The sequence below is a fragment of the Solanum lycopersicum genome, chromosome 4, assembly GCF_036512215.1.
Source record: "Solanum lycopersicum chromosome 4, SLM_r2.1".
Taxonomy (NCBI): domain Eukaryota; kingdom Viridiplantae; phylum Streptophyta; class Magnoliopsida; order Solanales; family Solanaceae; genus Solanum; species Solanum lycopersicum.
Window position 1 is genome coordinate 66,463,992 of NC_090803.1, and position 18,824 is coordinate 66,482,815.

Sequence of the window (18,824 nt, forward strand, 5' to 3'; positions counted from 1 at the left end):
ATATAAAATAATACATAGCAATAAACTAAATCATTATTCGCAGTATCAACTCTTCATCTCCCTGGCTCTACTTTTAATGTAAACCTTTGGTTTTACAGTTGCCAGGTTCATTCATGTATGTACTATATATATATTTTCCCTAATTGTCACTCTCTTAACACATTATTATTTGGTGGAGAAAACAATAGCTGATAATTAACAAAATGGTACGTAACCTGACTTCTATTTTATTTTTCATTGCAAACTATGTTGTAGTTGTGTGTTGTTTTTTCTTGTTTTGCATCTCATAACATAATACATGAATATGACATAACTTGGTCTCGGTCGACGTATATGTCCTCCAACTTTGAATGTTCATATAAGTAGCCATCATACGCACTCTAATTTTACATGGCATAATACATGTAGAATACCAACTAAGATGTTGTATAGGGCGTGAATTGCCACATAGGATGCCAAGTAGAATACGTATTTACTTATTCAATTTTGTACAAATTTAAGTGTCTACATTTGAGACGAGGACAATTTCCTCATACCATTAGGAAAAAGTGCTGTTTTAGCCCTTTTATTCCAAAAAAAAAAAACTCTTTTAAATTATAGTAAAATGTTAATATGTATTTGAATTTGAACACGTGATGTCCCCTATTTTATGTAAACCTTAATGGCAAAATGCAAATCCGATATGATTTGTTAATGGCAAAGTAGATAAAATTGATCAGTTCTTGATAATAAAAAGGCAGTCTGATACATAAAGTATCTCACATTCATACAGAGTTAAAGTAGATAGTCTAGCATGACCATTGATCAAACATCAATGACTGATTCCACGACTTGAATCTGTAATACTCAAGTCACACATAAACAACTTTATTGTTGTTATATGATATTGACATAGACAAACTTAGTCATTTTCCCTATATTTTATGTTAAGAGCTAATTAGTTTGGTTTACTATGTTTAATTATGTAGGAATATCATCAACCAAGTTATGATCAAGCAAAGTTAATGTTGATTGAACCATGGGGAGGCACAAATGGTTCAGAATGGAATTACAAACTCACAAATCCCATTAAAGAGATAATCATAGCTCATGATGATAATGTTATAAACTCCATTATTTTCAGAACAATTGGTCAAGAAGGTACAATTGATTCACCAAAATTTGGTGGCAATGGGGGATATAAAAAAGCTAAGGTATGTCAAATTTTTTTTGACTAGTAAACATATGGTCACGATTTATTTAAAATAGTTCGGAGAATATGATAGTCAAAACTCAAAACGCGTACTATGATGGCATAGGTTTTTCCACTTTTTGAAAACTATACTGAAAAGTACTAAGTCAAAATTGTCTCGTTTGTCAGGTTACTGTTGAAAATGCCCCTGAAGAATATTTGACAGGTATTAGAGGCAAACTAGGGTATTATGCTGGCCATTTGGTTGTAAAATCTCTCTGTTTTTCGACTAATTTGAAGTGTTATGGACCGGTAGGTGGGAACGAGGTAGGAGGTACCTCGTTCTCACTCGTGTTAAGAGAAAATGGCGTGATTCTAGGATTCCATGGGCGTTCTGGAGCGTTCCTTTATGCTATTGGTATTTATTTGAAGAATGTCACACTACCTGAACAAATAAAACTATTAAAACAACCTAAAGTTGAAGAAAGTCCAGACGAGTTCCCCAATGTAAGTACATGTGTTATAGTGGATAAAGTTCAGTTACTTTAACGTGTTTTTAATAATAACATCATTATATGTACAGAAAATGGACGTGATGAAGGGTATTCAACCGCGATGCCCCGGACCTTGGGGAGGATATAGTGGAAAAGGTTGGGATGATGGTGTATTTTGTACTATCAAGCAAGTACATATTTATATGAACACAATAATTTCAGCTGTATCTGGAATACAAATTGAGTATGAAAAGAAAGACAAAATGTCAGTTTGGTCACAACTTCATGGTGGTTTTGGTATTGGAGCTGGAAATCATGATAATGTTGTTAAAAAGGTATGAGTATTTTTCGAAGTTGAAATCGAGATGTAATTACTTTGTTCGTTTAATTCTATTTTGTGCGTGTGTGATATTGATATGCAGATAAACGTTAATGATGAAAACGAGTTCTTGATTGGAATCGAAGGATATTATAGTCTAGTGAAGGAAAATGGAGGCCAGGATACATTAAGACAAATTGCATTTTATACAAATAAGGGAAAATATGGACCTTATGGAAGTGAAATTGGAACTTATTTTAGTTCTTCAACAGCTAGAGGAAAAATTGTTGGTTTTCATGGGAAAAGTGGTGTTTTCTTAAATGCTATTGGTGTTCACATGGAATATTTCTAAAAAGGTTATAAGAAGTGTTTATTCTCTTCAAATTTTTCATCAGGTATTCGGTATTTATATTCATGAGATATGAATTTATCGTGAGTCATCTGATATTTGATATTTATATTTATGAGATTTAAATTCATCATGAGCATACTCCTTCGATATTTATATTCATGAGATTTGAATTTATCGTGAGCATACTCCTTTATCTGATGTTGTATATTTATATTCATCCTTCTATTTTGGATTTATCTGAGCATACTCCTTCTGTTTTATATTAGTTGTTCGGAATAAAAATGTTATAATAGAAAAAAAATGGAGATGCGGGGGATCGAACCCCGTGCCTCTCGCATGCAAAGCGAGCGCTCTACCATTTGAGCTACATCCCCAATATGTTTGTAATATTGTCTTTATTAATTATATAATATAGTTTCATCAATGTCAAATATTGTTTTATGTAGTTTATGTTAGCTATTTTAGTTGTCTAGATTGGCATATATATATATATAATGACTGAATTTAGATAAATCAAATTGGAGGACACTTTTATGCAAGTACAAGTTCGAAAAAATTACTAAAATATCATTGTTTAAAAGTGTAGCAAACATGAGTATATAATATCATGATAAAAAGAATAAAATGGAACTAATATCATATCATCACTCGATGAGCATGAACATCTTTTTTTTTTGTGAGGAAATTATAGTCTCAATCTAACTTATTAACAATATATATAACGTCAGGATCACCTGATAAACATATAATACATTATAATCTTTATTCCTTTTATTTTTTTTAAACATTATTAAAGATCTTACAAATGATCGAGAAATTAGAAATATTCCATATGAACACCAATAGCATTCAAGAAAAGACCACTTTTTCCATGAAACCCAACAATTTTTCCTCTAGCTGCTGAGGAGCTAAAATAAGTTCCAATTTCAGTTCCATAAGGTCCATATTTTCCTTTATTCGTATAAAATGTAATTTGTCTTATTGTGTCTTGGCCCCCATTATCATTCAGTGGACTATAATATCCTTCGATTCCAATCAAGAATTCATCGGTACCATCAACATTTATCTGCATATCAAATTCATCGAACAAAATCAAAAATATTTCTCCTCAATTATATTTCGATTTCAAATTGATTATATGAGTCCTTTAGTCTAGAATCTAATGAATACAAAAGAATTGAACAAAAATTTGTGTGAGGTAAAGGATAAATATATATATATATATATATATATATATATATATACCTTTGTAGTTTTTTTAGCCCCATGTTCATGACCATGAAGTTGTGACCAAAATGATGATTTATCTAATTTATTTTCATACTCAATCTGAATTGCTGATATAACTGAGCTATGTAAAGCCTCATGAACTTGCACTTGTTTTATAGTACAAAATACTCCATCATCCCAACCTTTTCCACTACATCCACCCCAAGGTCCAGCACTTCTTGGCACAATAGTCTTCATCACATCCATTTTCTGTGTATGCAAAATGTGAAGTTAAAATTACTTGTTCGTTACGAACAGTGTAAAAATTTTATACTCGATATTTACATCAATTTATTTAATTTACCATGGTAAAACGATTGAATAATGTGTGGAAGAATACACATATATGTATATATGTTAAGTACTGAAAGAGGATTTATGTGCAAATACATATCATGCATATATTGGATTATGTGTCATTTTATTAGGGAGTATAGGAAAAACTAACCTCATGTGTTGACATGTGTCTAGCTAGGGTTAGTATTGTATTCACCGTTCCTATCAAATCTAAAACTTTATGGACAAACTAAATCATGTTGATTCTTAAAAGAGAAACAATTCTTGAAGGTTCAAACAGACCGAGTTTGTAGTTTTTAGTGAGATCAGTTCAAGATTTAGCTATAGCAACAAACTTATCTAATCTGATAGATAAAGCAATGTTAATAATAGATTTGATTCCACATTTACAAAACTCATATGAGAAGAGAGAAGAATAATATACGTACGTCATGAATTTCAATTTCTTCCACTATTGGTTCATTTGGCTCAAGTTTTTTCTCATCTTTTTTTGAAACAGTTAGTTTGTTCACATAAACACCAATAGCATCGAGGTACGAGTCAGCTAGCCCATGTAATCCAACAATAGCTCCACCTTCTTTTATCACAAATGAAAATGGAGTCCCATCCTCTTTACCAAATGGTCCATAAATATTCTTTGCATTTGTTACAAAACTTAGAGATTTTACAACCAAATTGCCTTTGTAATTTCCATATCTACCCTTGATCCCTACCAAAAATTCCAAGGAAGTCTCCTTAATAACAACCTGTCATTAATGGAAATAAAATAGTATCAGAGTCAGAAATTTTAATTCAAACATCATAAACTATATCAAAATCATGCATAAAATTTGAAATTTGTAGCCAAAAGAAAATTAATCAATACAATTGTTGTCGTTCACCCATATAGGGTTAAACTAAAAAATAGTGAGCGGATGTATTACATGTGTATATCAACTAAAAAAATAATCAGTAAATCTGTCTGACTATTTGTGTGAAGATCCCGAAAATAAAGATGTATACCTTGTCTCTCCGACCTCCATTGCCACCAAATCTTGGTGATTCTATTCTATCTCCTCGTTCATTCATAGTAATAAACATGATGGAGTCTATAACGTCTCCATGATTTATCAATATCTCTTTAATTGGACTTTTAAACTTGTAATTCCATTCTAATCCACCAATTCCTCCCCATGCCTCTAACATTATTTGATCAACTTCATCATAACTCACAAGATTTCCCTTTCACATATACAAAAATAATCAAATATTATAGATATATATACTTATTATAATATGTAAAAAAATAAAATAAAATAAAATAAGAAATGTACGTACCATTTTTTGGTGATTTTGTGCGCTCTTTGATTTTATATTATTTAAGTTGTATCGAGCTATATATATAAAAGGTGTTAGAAGAATAACACACTTATAAGTCATTAATTAGTTATAAGAAAGGTATATGTGATTTGTACATATATAAAGTGAAGAAAAAGAAAGTGATTAAGCAAAGTATAGAATATATATATATTAATTAATTAATTATATATATATTTTTATAAGTAATAATCAATCAACAATAATAATAATAACATATTTCGTGTAAAAAGGTAAAATGTAAACATAAATTATAACTAATTAATATGTATTAATAATTTAATATAGTTGTATTTTGGGATGACTCGGTTGGTTTGAAGGGTGGTTATCCACGCAAATAATCCGGGAACGATCCTCCTCCCTCAATGCCTTCTGAGTCGAGCTCGTTGCATAAGGCTTGTCTAGTGTGGTTTATATCTCTTGTGTGATTTGCAGACTATTACATAGTGAAGAATTTACCTAGTACGTACCGTGAATAAAATGGGTTCCAGAAAAATAATAATTCAATAACCCAAAAAATTCATTCAACATCAAATATTGATGTTTTAAAATAAAATTATACAATTAGAAATTACATAATAATTTGAAATATCTTTAATATAAACACTTCTAAAACATTTTATCTTTATAATTCGACTCACCAAATTATAATCTTTATTACATGAATTCGGATAATATAGTAAGTAATTTTTAGTGTATGAATCTTTCTTTTTCCGTGAAGCATCACGTCTAATTCTTAAATATTACTTTAAATTATTACTCTAATATTAATTATATTCCAGCTAGTGGCGTATTTTTTTTTTAAAAAAAATTACTTTTTTTAATTAGATAATGACTTGTGTTGCTAATTATTTGACCAAAAAAAAAAAAAAAAAGGGAACAAATGTTATTTGCTTTAGTGCTTTTGAAAGGTGATTAATTTTTCCAGGTGAAATGCAATGTAATAGTAATATTTTAATGCCAAAAACATAGGGGGACAAACTATGAAAAAGAAAACAATAAAGAAGATAGATGGACTTTTTTTATTTTATATGGTGATTAAAAAAAATGTTAATAGATTAATCACTTAACTATTTGGACCTTATTCATGTTAATTAGCCTCTTGAATAAAAAAATTATTGGATCTTTAAAATTTATTTAAACTTTCAAAGGTTATATTAATTGTCGAAGTAAAAAGGGGATAAATTAATTAAGTTTATCAGGATTTGATAAGTGATTAAGTATATGAGATAAATATTTATAGTAATATACTTATCTAGTATAGGATGAAAAGACTACTAAAATTTGTTTAAATTTTCAAAAGCCATATTTATTGTAGACGTAAAATGAGAGAAAAATTATAATAAGTAATAAAATAATGTGAAACAGATATTTTTTTTAATAAGATGCTTATCTAATATAAAATAGAGAGAATATCAAAATAATTATGCTAATTAGAGTATTTTCTTGATAAGAAACTTTTCATTAATATTATATATAAAGGAGAAATGTCCATGTGGCCTCCATTCATATTTATTTATTTTTTCATTCTTTTTGACATTTTTTTCTATATAAATACAATAATTTACTCACTAAAAAAAAATAGTTCAGTCATTCGCAAATAGAAATTTAAAAAAATGAATATTATCTTTCCTAGTCTTCTTTTTTGTTGTGATTTCATTTCCTGCAAGGCAGTATAGAAGTGATTTCTTTGATCGACATTTCCCAGAACTGAAAGGATATATTCATCTCCCGAAGTATTATCGGATATTTCATTGTCAAGCCTATAAGTCGAGTACACAAAAAGAGTTTATAAGCGAAGACACTCTCGGTCAAAAGTAAGACAGTCTTCCTCCACTTCTACACGAACAAAAAACCTCTTCCTCATCTTGACTCATTACGTCTTTATCAATAAATAAATCCTCATTATCATTCTTCTCCGTAAAAGAAAAACAATTAATTAAGCACATAAACCTTTTATAAATTGTATGCAACAAATAAATGAATGCTCTTAAATGCAACTATTTTTATCTTTACCTATTATTACTAGAGTATTACTTATTTTGGAGCAAGTATATATAGCACTCAAAATTCTCTTCAATCCATCATATGATAAAAAAAAAAATTTGATATCAGGTTAATCCCTTTGAATTTTTTACTTTTAGTTTTATTTTCTCTTTCTTTTTAAAATATTTATATAATATTATATTATTACTTGTGATATATGTTTGTGTATTTGTCTGGTGACTAATCACATTGAATTCTTTAATTTTATTTTATTTTTAAAAATATTTATATAATATTATATTGTTACTTGTGATATATGTTCGTGTTGTTTTTGTAAATTGAAAATAGATGGCTAGGTAATGGAATCATGTGTAGACATAATTTTATCTTATTTTTGCAGTAAGTTTTTTATTATTTTTAGTAGATTAATATGATTTTTTATTTATTAAATTGTTAATCTCCTCTTCTTCTGATTCTTCTAATGTTTAAGATTCTTTTTTTTAAAACAAAAAGAAATGAGTAATGATTTTTTGTTTTATGAATTGTTAATATAGCTTTAATATTCTTTAATACTCGCTTATTATTTTTGCAATGAAAATAGTTGATGAATACTTTTAAAGTTTTTTTTTTTTTTTAAATAAAGTGTAGCTCTTGAAAGTTAAAGCAAAAATTAGATATATACTTAATTAATTTTAATGAATAGATGGAAAAGAAATGTTTTCTATGATAGTATTGAAATCATCGATTTTCGAAAGAAATTAATTACGAGGAAAATGATTGAAAGAAATCTTTTAAAGTTATATAATTCATTCGTTACTATTACATCTTGTGAATGATAACTTACAACTGTACTTTTATACGAGAAGCGAACTAAAAATATTTTTTTAAAAAATATTTCTTGCATTATTTCGTTGGTAATACATACCAAGGATGTAAAAGGCCACCTTCTTAAGAAATAGAAAATCTATGATGTTCGATGGTCCTATACAAACATATCTATGTGTATGTTCAATAAACGAAGTAAAATTATGTTTAAATTTGTACACATTAATATAAAAACATTACGTAGTTTATCTCAGTCTTTCATGATTCAGCTTTAAAAGGTAATATAAATTATTATCATCATTAAATAATTCAAGTATTTCGGAATGATTAAAACAAAGTATAAATCATTGTTTCATTTAAATAGATTGTTATGATATATAATTCAAGTATTTTTTAGTGATTAAAAAATCTAAAAGTTAAAAGAAAGATAAAAAGAAAATAACTAACAATAATGCATAGCTTAAACTTTAAGAAACAATCTCTTTAAATTTTAAGACTAAAAAAGTTTGTAATAGTTTTGGTACTTGAGTATTAAGATAATAGGTAGAAAATTCAATAAGATTTTATATAATCACACGTATCACGAATTATTTCACTAGTAATATTATAGTAAGTATTATATTCTTAGCGTAAAATATTTTGCCAAATATAATGCTATTTTTATCTCAATTCACGTGTCATATTTTCTATTAAATTTATTTTATGCAAATATAATTTATATATTTATGATTTATTTTAAATAACAATACTCTTTTTATCTATTTTTATTTATCAATTATTTATATTATTTTAAAATATTTAACAATATTTATCTATTTTATTATATCAATGAATAATCAAAGAAAAATTAAATTTATAATAAAAAAATCTTCATTTTAGACTCATTTGCCAGCTAAAAATGTTGCTAAGGAAGTATTTTATTATTTTATGAGCACTAAATTTCGTATATAGTATAAAATACTAAAAAGATCATTTAAATAATACTTTTTGTAATCAAATAAAATGCTCTTTTAGATATATCCTATAAAATAAAGTTTAAATTGATCAGTTTATAATATAAATATCAAATATCTTGATAACAAAAAAAATAATAATTATCTATAAAACTTTAATTAGGTAAAAATAAATATATTTACCATTCTTATCAATCTGTAGAGTGGGGGAATATTGTTACTGAATATTACCGCGGTAAATTCTTGAGAAGTATATATAATGAAGAAAAAAAAACGGTCGCCTCAAAAATTGCAATGGCAATGAAAATTTCACCAGTCTACATCCCTACCCCTTAGCTAAAATTTGCTTTTCCGCCATTTTTAAGCTCCAATTTTCCGGTCAATCTCCGGTGACTGAACCCTAGACACGTGGCAACTCACCATTGCATCACGTCGCGTCACCTCAAAATACTGTGGGAATCCGATTCCGTGTAGAAATGGGAAATGGAATTCAATTCCTGTAATCCGGAAAAAACCATTGTTTAGTCAGGAAAAAGTTGTATACAGTAGTATTAGAAGAAGAATACACTTGTATAGAATATATAAATTGATAGATACTGTTTGGATGTTTAATGTATGAAGGGGGCAAATTGTTGCGATTCTATAAGCATATTAATAGCATCTTCATCGTCATCAGTAATAACAAGTTCGAATACTTATAAGTTACGTCTGCACGCGGCATTTGATTCCAATTTGAAAACCCCAAAATGGCTATTTAAGTCGAAGATGCGAATTCCAAAGCGTTCAGTTTCTCTCTGTCTTTCTGTATTCTCTCCTTCGAAACAACTGGTTTCGTCTTTTACTAGAAGTTTTCATTTCCATTTGGGGATTTTCAGTTCCGATCATTTACTGAACAGAGGGAAATCGGTTTGTCGTAAAGGTTGGTGACATTTTTGTTTGCTTAACTCGGTTTGTAATTGTAGAAGTTGTATTTTACTGTTCATTGCATTTACTTTCAACAGCTAACTAAACACTGTTGTATATCTTAGCGGTGGTGTGCGGTCCCTTTCGTTTTCTATATGACGACTGCACTCGTGAGTTGAGAAATATTATTTGTAATGTTGTGGAAATTTCATGGTGATTGATTTCTCTTTCTTTAAGGCTGGAAAGTTCATAGTGTTGAGAATTTTGATTTGCTGCTGATTTCAGCTTGAACTATTTTGGTTCTGCTATCTAGGAAAGTAAATTGTGTCGAGTTGAAGGCTTTTTTTCCTCACAATTTTGGTGTTACTTTGGTGTTCTTTCGAAGTGGCTAAGTCTATGATCTATCAGTTTCACTTTCTTGTCTTAGTTATGGCTGCTTATGAGCACTGTTATGAGGCTATGCTTCTTGAATAGTTGATCCAGATGAGACAATTCCGCTTAATAGGTTAATTGGAGTTTGGCTCATGTTTTCAATAGGAGTTTGATTGTAATAAGTAAAATTCACTTTGGTGAAATATAGGCATTTATTGGAGTATATCTTGGAGTGTAGGTTTATACATTGGGGCATAAACCTGGCCTTTGAATTAGTTTACAAGTGGGATTAAAGGTAAATACTAAGATTTTAGTCCTAGGAAGAGTCACGTCATTCAAAAGTATACTCATGGTCCTTGTTATATTCCTATAGTACCTAAGTTGATATCTATACTACTATTTCCTCTACCCAAAGGAAGTTGAGAAAGTTGGTGTTGATGTGTCTCGTGTTTGTTACTGTTAAATCAAAGTTGCTTTATGTGGGTGGAATTGACATTTGGAATTTGAAATAATTATGTTAGACGTGGGTGAGATTGAGAGTTACTTCCTCGTTGTGGTGAATGGTCTTGTCCCTTTTAATGTTAATAATGAATTTGTGGAGAATGAATTTTTGGTAGTCTGCATTTAAATCAACAATTTTTCTCTTTTCAACCTTTTCTCTTGTAAAGACAATTTCTTATTAGTATACAGTGTTTAAGTATGATAACTATAATGTTATGCAATCTAATATAAGATAACGAATGTAAACTGGCAGTTGATAGATAATCATAATGCGTTTTTATGAAGAAAGGTTTTAACTTAGTGATTGTAATCAAAGGCCAGGAGATGATTCTTTATGGGTGCCAACTCTATAACTCTCATCTCTAAGGATAGGTTTTAGTCTTGTCTGATAGAAACCAACATCGGATTGGTCAAGAACTCTTTTCTTGTCTGGGTTTTCTCTGTGAGTTCGTGATCTTTTTCCTATTCCTCTAGCATTGAACATGAAGCTCTGTGTATGATGCAATTTTCAGATCAGTTGTGGAATTCGACATGCTCATGTACTATCGTCTACTAGCTAATTTTCATTATTTCTGTTCAGGGAGAGATCAGTTACATACAAGTTGTACAATGGACGGGATTGGTGTAGATACCAGGGCAGCGCTGTTTGAGAAGGGAAATGGTGCCATTGGTGGTCAGCGTTCGTGCATATGGTCATCTCCTGAAGGAGGGTGTGACATCGTCATAGGAAAACAGATATTCTGTAACAGGTCCTTAAACATGAAAAGTATAGTTGCTGTTGGATTTGACATGGATTACACACTGGCACAGTACAAACCTGAGACTTTTGAATCTCTTGCATATGAAGGCACTGTCAGAAAGCTTGTTTATGATTTAGGATACCCTGCCGAGGTACTATTAATACTTGTATAAGGAAAAGTCAAAATGGAAATTGATGAGGCATATTATGTGCTAGATAGTTGTCTCAATGTGCATTTATTTCATCTGCTGGTGCACAATAAGATTGTTCGTCTTATTTTATGGATATTATGCTCAATGCAGTTTATATGTGTATCATCATTAATTGTGGCTTTCAATGACCTGGTCTGTGGTATTGGTATAATGATATTTATCATGCATAATGTAGAGTTGTAAAGATTGATCTAGAAATTGAATGTTCAACGACATTCTGTCTTTGGTGTTAAAGCAATTAGTGTTTTTGGATACTTTGTCGAGAGCTGATTGCTGTAAAAAAATTATGGCTCATTTGTTTTATGTGCTGGCGGATTATTTGGCTATTGAATCTGCGTTTTCCTTCTTTATTGTTACTGATTTATGAAGTGATAACTGGAAGATTTTCACCAAGTTGTGTGTTGTGTAGCTGTTGGAATGGTCATTTGATTGGAGCTATATGGTCAGAGGTTTAGTTCTCGATAAGAAGAGGGGGAATATATTAAAGGTTTGTCGCCACTTTGTTCTTGCATTGTAAATTTTTCCTGTCTTAATCATTAATTTCACTTCTTCCTCGCTGATGATTGTAGTTTCATTTCTTTCTTATTTAATTATCTTCCTTTTTCTGCTTGCTCATGTCACAGATGGACCGACACAAATATGTGAAAGTAGCTTATCATGGATTTAGGGAGCTTTCAAAGGAAGATAAAGTCGCTACTTATGGCAATACCTTGCTTCGGGATTCATTTGATGAACCTGATTATGCACTTATTGATACTCTCTTCTCTCTTGCTGAAGCCTACTTATTCGCTCAGTTGGTGGACTTCAAGGACAAAAATCCTGGAAAAGTTCCCGAAGATGCAGAGTAAGAGAGTAACCAGTACTCTTTTTATCTTTATGGACATTGGATAGTAATGTCTATCTGTGTTTCTGCTAATGTCTTCTTTAATCCGGCTTTGCATGCAATTATTTTACTATTGTCTTGGCATTTATTTTTCTTTTCCATTAGCTAGAGGTGTAAACACAGATTAACAGAAGTTTTTCACAAATATATCTACCAATCTATCACGATATATTATCGAAAAAAAGAAGCTGGTGGTCATCTAGTTCCAGTTCCCTTCTAATGCTAGCTACTCTGCTTTTGTAGCTCTTGTATGTAGTAAATTTATGGAAGGAATTAAATTTAAGAAGCCCCATAGATGTTTCTTCAATATGTGATATATTCTAGTTCAGCTTGTTTTATAGATATGTTTTATCTTTCAATTCACTCAATTTTCGGTGGTCTTGTCATCTTTTGTTAGCTGTTTCTAGATATATGCTCTCGGAAGTGTGAATATTTAAAATCTAAATTTGTGACTAGTTCTTGTACCTTGCAATTTGATATGCATGTGTCAGCTTGACCATGCAATGATTTGCTTTTGTCGCATTCTTGGGCTAATTTCATTGAACAGGAACTTGCCATAATTTATGGTGGATAGGTGCATGCATGTGATGAATTGTTTACATTTTTCTTTTTTCCGAAGTCTTGCAAAATATGAATGTCAGATATTGTGCGAGGTCTTTGAGGGTATGTCGCAGGGAGATTCTGTAGTTTGATGCTAATGCTGTTGCTTTTTGAGTTCAATCCTAGTATGGAGTTCTATAGAAACATCTGACGTGTCTTACTGCCGGGGGAGGGGGCTATGGAGATGGTTTACCTCTTGGTTACATTTATTAATATTCCTTATGTGTTTTCACCGGCTACTGCTTTAATGGCGCTTCATGGTATGCTTATTTGCTAACACTTCTTGCAGCTACTCTCGCATGTACAAGGATGTTAGAGCAGCAGTAGATTTGTGCCACCGTGATGGGACTTTGAAGCAGATGGTTGCAAAAGATCCAAAAAGGTAGCAACAACTGTTTGTTGTTTTTGGAGAGAATGTACCATATTGTGTGATCATTAGTAACTCTGTGCATGGTTTCATATGCCAGGGAATGTTAGATTTGGTGGACCTTAGAAAACAAGACACGCTTCACCCTTTGGTGTTGGCCTTAAAGTTAAACATTTTCCATTTTAGTTGTTGCATATGGACATGTTACGTATGTTTTCCGTTGATATGATATGGTAACCCTAGTCTTGTCTTCGGTTGCATCACTTGCATGTAACATGTTTGATAGTTTTCTAATATGAAAACAAGAATACTTGAAATACGCGAACAGGTGGAAGTGTTGAATAATTGAGGACATCTTCTGTGCTCTTTCATTAGAAATATGCAAAAAACCTATTGACTTGTTATTCTTATTGTCTTGTATCTCATAACTCACTGCTTGTTTGACTAATGTGATAATATTTCCATCTGCCTCTGCCAACATCAGATATATCAATGAGGATACGTCAATTGTTCCGATGCTCAAAATGCTTAGAGAATCCGGACGTGCTACTTTTTTGGTAACAAACAGGTGATGATGCTCTTGCAGAAGTCTCCTTTCTGTCAGCTTTTACTTTGTTTAGGGGGGTTGGTTGTTCTCCATCAATGGAACTTCTCACTATTCTCTCTCGCTGATGATTATTCATTGTTTACATTTTATAAGGATCTTACTTACGTGTCTACAGCTTGTGGGACTATACAAACATTGTTATGAACTTCCTTTGTGGGCTTAAACCCTCTGATGGATGTAGTTCCAGTTTTGATTGGCTTCAGTACTTTGATGTTGTCATCACTGGCAGGTCATTTTCTTACCTTGAAACTTTCGAGAATATGCACATGCTTCTTTTGATCCAAACCATATGCAGCCATATTTTAGGGGAAATGGCCTCTCTGTTAATATTTCCAGCTATTGTTTGTAGAGTTATTATTACCTTGCTGACAAACAAGTACTTGATTTTTATGCAGTGCAAAACCAGGCTTTTTCCATGATGAAATTCGTGCAAACCTCTTTGAGGTTGAACCTGAAAGTGGCATGCTTATTAACACTGATAATGGGACTCCTATGGCACAGGTCAGTGCAGAAAACCTAGTTTTCTCTTGGCCACTGCATTTCCTCCATTTTGTGCATGTTCTGACTTTGTCCAATACATTAGGTGGGGAGCACTTCTTTGAGCTTGCCTGTAAAGAGCTTGAAGGAAGGCTGCAGAATTTTCCAGGTGTGGAGGCCAATATAATTCATGCTGCATAGTTCGTATCATTTAATGTTTGTGTAAAATGACTGGATATTTTCCTAATTTTCTCTTCAGGGGGGGAATGTTGGCCATTTGCATAAATTACTTTCAATTGAGTCAAGCTCACAGGTATTGGTCGGCATCAATTTAATAGTCTTCTCTTGATTACTACTTTATATTTTTTCAGCATTTCTTTTGGTTATTTACTATGTGCAAGCACAATTTCATATCTTCAAGTATTCAGTATGGCTGAAAGAGACATCATATAGCTTAATAGCCAGGAGTCTAATTTCACTTAAGGAAGTTATGGAAGGAAGGAGTAGTGGATTTTCTTGGTGTTATTTTGAGCTTGGTTCATGTTTCTAGTTTGGTGATTAACTATGGTGTTTAATTTGCATTTTTATTTACTTATCTGGATGTGATGTATTGTTTTCTCTTCAATTAGGTTCTTTATGTTGGAGATCACATTTACGGTGATATCTTACGCAGCAAAAAGGTTTTGGGTATGCATTCGCCACTCCATACGCTCCTTCTTGCTTTATTCTTTGTTGCTTATTTAAAACTCCATATACTGGTAGTGAGTTCTAAAGACTGCTGCTGCACACCATTTATAGTTCATCATATTAGGTATAAGCAACTGATATCTCCAGTATGTTTCAGCCATATAAGAACAATTTGTGATATGCTTCAAATCTTATAAAATTAATAATAGATAAGCATTTACATTATTTGTTGCAACTAGATCACGAAAGCTGTTGACTAGCTATTTAATTTAAGCGTTAATAACGAAGTTCAAAGAATATTTCGAGATTTTCAAGAACCGCTATTTACATGGATGGAAAGAAAATTAATGTCCTCTACTTCTCTCCAGTTTTCCATAATCTCGGCTATAATAATATCCAACCCGTTGTATATCCTTCATACCTCTTTTATTTGTTTTCCTTTGCTTCTTTTTTTTAAAAGTTTGAATTCTAGACTTAGGATCTTGTGATGTTTGAGCAGGTTGGAGAACAATGCTTGTTGTTCCAGAACTTGAGAGAGAGGTTGAACTTCTCTGGCAACTAAAGGATACTCGCAAGGTATATAAGCATATCCTTCAGCTAATTCTTTGTACTCCATTAGGTTTTCTTGTACTTCTCGATACATGAGAACATAATGAAAAAGAACAATTAATTTGGCTTTGCAAATGGAGAAATTTGATGTGCTTGTGTCTATCTGATGTGTGAAATAAGGGTCGGGTCATTGAAGTGCTTGTCAACTTTGTGTAGGAACTGTACAATTGATGTCTAATGTCTTTATCTAGTAAACCAGTATTCTGGATGGACCATTTTCATGTCCAAATAAAATTGAGAAAGAAATTTGTCAATGTTCCTAAGATGTAATAGCAATTAGCATAATAGCTTTGGGCTTCAAAAATTGATGTACACAAACCTCTATCACCTGGAAATCATTTATGTTGTGCTTTACAGCCATCAACATTCTAAAATTACATCATAATTTTGTGAAGTAGACAAATTATGTAGCTTTTGAGTAGCTCCCAGTTTGGCCAGCTCACTTGCAACTGTTAAGAGATAGACCTTAGACCTAACTCGACCCTTAAATCTAACTTTGGGGATTGTCTAAGATATAAAAAGAGACAATAATCCTTCCCTCAACCAATGTGGGACATTTTAACACACCCTTCGGACATTTAGGACGGAACATGCTGAGCGTAGACAATATAACATGGGGAACCCAATACTGGGAAATAAATCCAGGAATGAGTCTGACTTGTTGTACCTTATAAATAACAGACCTTGGGCCTAACTCAACCCAATAGTTATCACATAAGGTGAGGATTGTCCAAGGCCATATGAGGAGGTAACAACCAGCTCCAACAACATTGAACACTTCAACAACAGTTTTCTGTGTACACTCCCCACCCTCCCCATATTCCACTTGTAAGAATATACCGAGTATCTTCTTGTTGTAGGTCTTTTGATATATTTTTTAATTGAAATATCGCAGTGAAGTAATTGTGTTTCTCATTTAAGAAATAACCTCTCTCCCATATTCCGAACTTATATGCAGAAATATTTTTTCTTGTGAGCTAAGAAATGGAGCGAAAAAACTTATCTGAATTTATAGCATTTTACTTTAAATCCTAGAGGTCTGTTTTATGTTCAGCTATGGTAATGGTTTGCGGTAGTGTAATAATTGCAATTTTTACATGTTTGCAGCAACTTCAGTTATTGAGAATTCAGCGTGATCACATTGAAGATAAAATACACCATCTTAGGTGGTCTCTCAAGTAATTATTCTCTCCAGTTCATTTTTTATTGTAGAACTCATATGTGCATGAGTTATATTTCGGTGTGCATTTTATCTGTGCAACTGTTTCATGTTGGGTCCCTTCTGCAAAGGAAGTACTAGGATAAAAGAATTAAGGAAAATAAAGAAACAAAATCCAGTTTGCTGGAGAATTCATACAGCCGACCTCAGCTTATTTAAGATTGAGGTTTAGTTGATTCAGTGATTGGTTGAAGGTGGGTTGGAGGATGAGAAAGAAATAGAGACTTTATTTATGAGTATAGACTTTCAGCCTCTTTGGGACTTTATATATGTCAGTGTGGAGTAGTCTTGTCAGCGAGCAGTTACAAATTTCCTTCAAGTGGAGAAATTATTGAACATTTTATCGTGCATCTTAAACAAAGATATTCGTTGTTCGTCGAACCATTGAGACAGTGAATACTCGTACATTATGTTAATATAATATTTCCATCATCTGAATTTGGCTGAAGGTAAAACTTTTGTCGTTGTCGATCATTTCATGAGCTGTCATTATGCTTCAGGTCTGGAGAAACTGATGATGCCAGCAAGGAGATGTTTTCGGAGCTTGACAAGCTGCAGGTTGGTTATTTCAAGATAGTATCAGTAGGAAGATAGTTTTCAACATTACAAGAGAAAACAATTTTATATTTGGTCATTCTCTACATTGATACTTGTTACCTGTAGAATCAAATGTACTCGATCGCATTGAAGTGAATAGGTAATGACTTCTGTTATGGGGTTCAACTAATCTGGTGTTTTGATGGTGTCATTTTATAGTCCAAAGGTGAGGAGGTCAGGCTCAGTCATCAGCAGGCACAACGAGAATGTCACCAAAAGGTATGAGTGTTAAAGAGAGAATTTTCTCTAAATGTGGGATTATTTCTTTAGGGAACAGTTCATCCTTTTTCAGGAACAAGGTTTAGTGAAAGCTATTTAAAAATAACATGCATGTATAATACACAATTATACTTCCTTTAAACTTTGTAAAGTCAATGGATATATCCGTAACTTTATTCCCTTGGTTATATTTGACACTAACATGGTGTACAGTATTAATAAATCGATTTGGATTTTCAACAAGAGAAGTAGTGTACTTTTTTCTTTCTGATGAACTCATTAAACATTTCAGTTCCACAAGGTCTGGGGACAACTAATGAAGACTGGTTATCAGAATTCTCGTTTTGCACATCAGGTACGATTGAATAATTGCAAAGTATATATCCTGCTCTTTGTGAGTGTGATCTTTACTTGTCGATTCACAGGTGGAGAGATTTGCTTGCCTTTATACCAGTCAAGTCACAAACTTGAGCCTGTATTCCCCGGATAAGTACTATAGGCCTAGTGAGGATTTTATGCCTCATGAATTTGGTATCCTCTCTGTTTGAGGGGATCTTGTAATCCAGGGGCCAAAGGCAGTGCATTTTGAACAAGAGCTTTGCTCATTCTAATTTACATTCTGAGTTACCAACATGGAAAATCTTTATGTTTTGTGGTATAATAACTTAAATTGTATCATATTTGTTTGTGCTGTCTCATATATGCACTTATCTGATTGTGAATTTGAATTCTATAAAACTACTAGAATGGTCAAAAGTTCTGAATTTAGCTCACTGATGATATGACCCTTGATATAGGAGGGTATGGAGG

The 18,824-nt window shown here is 31.8% G+C and overlaps 3 protein-coding genes and 1 non-coding gene across 5 annotated transcripts; 2 read left to right on the forward strand and 2 right to left on the reverse strand.

Moving 5' to 3' along the window:
- Window positions 1-1,004: 1,004 nt before the first annotated feature.
- LOC101243991 (agglutinin-like) lies at window positions 1,005-2,375 on the forward strand. The gene is made up of 4 exons (XM_010322235.4): window positions 1,005-1,193; window positions 1,361-1,678; window positions 1,755-2,000; window positions 2,088-2,375. Exons 1-4 carry the CDS (start codon window positions 1,005-1,007, stop codon window positions 2,334-2,336), a joined length of 1,002 nt encoding a protein of 333 aa, XP_010320537.3. The 3' UTR covers window positions 2,337-2,375.
- Window positions 2,376-2,637: 262 nt separating this feature from the next.
- TRNAA-UGC (transfer RNA alanine (anticodon UGC)) lies at window positions 2,638-2,710 on the reverse strand. The gene has a single exon. It is a non-coding gene; the product is annotated as a tRNA-Ala (tRNA).
- A 360-nt stretch (window positions 2,711-3,070) lies between these two features.
- Window positions 3,071-5,274, reverse strand: LOC101244282 (agglutinin-like). The gene is made up of 5 exons (XM_010322091.4): window positions 5,220-5,274; window positions 4,905-5,123; window positions 4,331-4,648; window positions 3,582-3,815; window positions 3,071-3,402 (listed from the first exon to the last, which is right to left on the reverse strand). The coding sequence occupies exons 1-5, from the start codon at window positions 5,220-5,222 to the stop codon at window positions 3,154-3,156; spliced, it is 1,023 nt and encodes a 340-aa protein (XP_010320393.2). The 5' UTR covers window positions 5,223-5,274; the 3' UTR covers window positions 3,071-3,153.
- Window positions 5,275-9,303: 4,029 nt separating this feature from the next.
- Window positions 9,304-18,692, forward strand: LOC101261226 (uncharacterized). 2 transcript variants are annotated; one of them, XM_004238215.5, is made up of 17 exons: window positions 9,304-9,941; window positions 11,379-11,689; window positions 12,159-12,236; window positions 12,373-12,593; window positions 13,522-13,614; window positions 14,084-14,167; window positions 14,322-14,435; window positions 14,602-14,707; window positions 14,790-14,852; window positions 14,943-14,996; window positions 15,313-15,370; window positions 15,870-15,946; window positions 17,087-17,157; window positions 17,699-17,756; window positions 17,955-18,014; window positions 18,307-18,369; window positions 18,440-18,692. In XM_004238215.5, exons 1-17 carry the CDS (start codon window positions 9,638-9,640, stop codon window positions 18,560-18,562), a joined length of 1,938 nt encoding a protein of 645 aa, XP_004238263.2. In that variant the 5' UTR covers window positions 9,304-9,637; the 3' UTR covers window positions 18,563-18,692. The 2 variants fall into 2 exon arrangements, with proteins under 2 accessions (XP_004238263.2, XP_025886659.2); XM_026030874.2 differs by lacking the exon at window positions 9,304-9,941 and adding an exon at window positions 10,136-10,592.
- Window positions 18,693-18,824: the final 132 nt, after the last annotated feature.

Coding starts and splice junctions, on each gene's coding strand:
- LOC101243991 (XM_010322235.4), top strand. CDS start 1,005: ATGTTGATTGAACCATGGGGAGGCACAAATGGTTCAGAATGGAATTAC. Junction 1,194..1,360: donor GGGGATATAAAAAAGCTAAG/GTATGTCAAATT, acceptor CTCGTTTGTCAG/GTTACTGTTGAAAATGCCCC. Junction 1,679..1,754: donor GTCCAGACGAGTTCCCCAAT/GTAAGTACATGT, acceptor TTATATGTACAG/AAAATGGACGTGATGAAGGG.
- LOC101261226 (XM_004238215.5), top strand. CDS start 9,638: ATGAAGGGGGCAAATTGTTGCGATTCTATAAGCATATTAATAGCATCT. Junction 9,942..11,378: donor GAAATCGGTTTGTCGTAAAG/GTTGGTGACATT, acceptor ATTTCTGTTCAG/GGAGAGATCAGTTACATACA. Junction 12,237..12,372: donor AGAGGGGGAATATATTAAAG/GTTTGTCGCCAC, acceptor CTCATGTCACAG/ATGGACCGACACAAATATGT.
- LOC101244282 (XM_010322091.4), bottom strand. Junction 4,649..4,904: donor ATGGAGGTCGGAGAGACAAG/GTATACATCTTT, acceptor CATTAATGACAG/GTTGTTATTAAGGAGACTTC. Junction 3,816..4,330: donor AAGAAATTGAAATTCATGAC/GTACGTATATTA, acceptor TTGCATACACAG/AAAATGGATGTGATGAAGAC.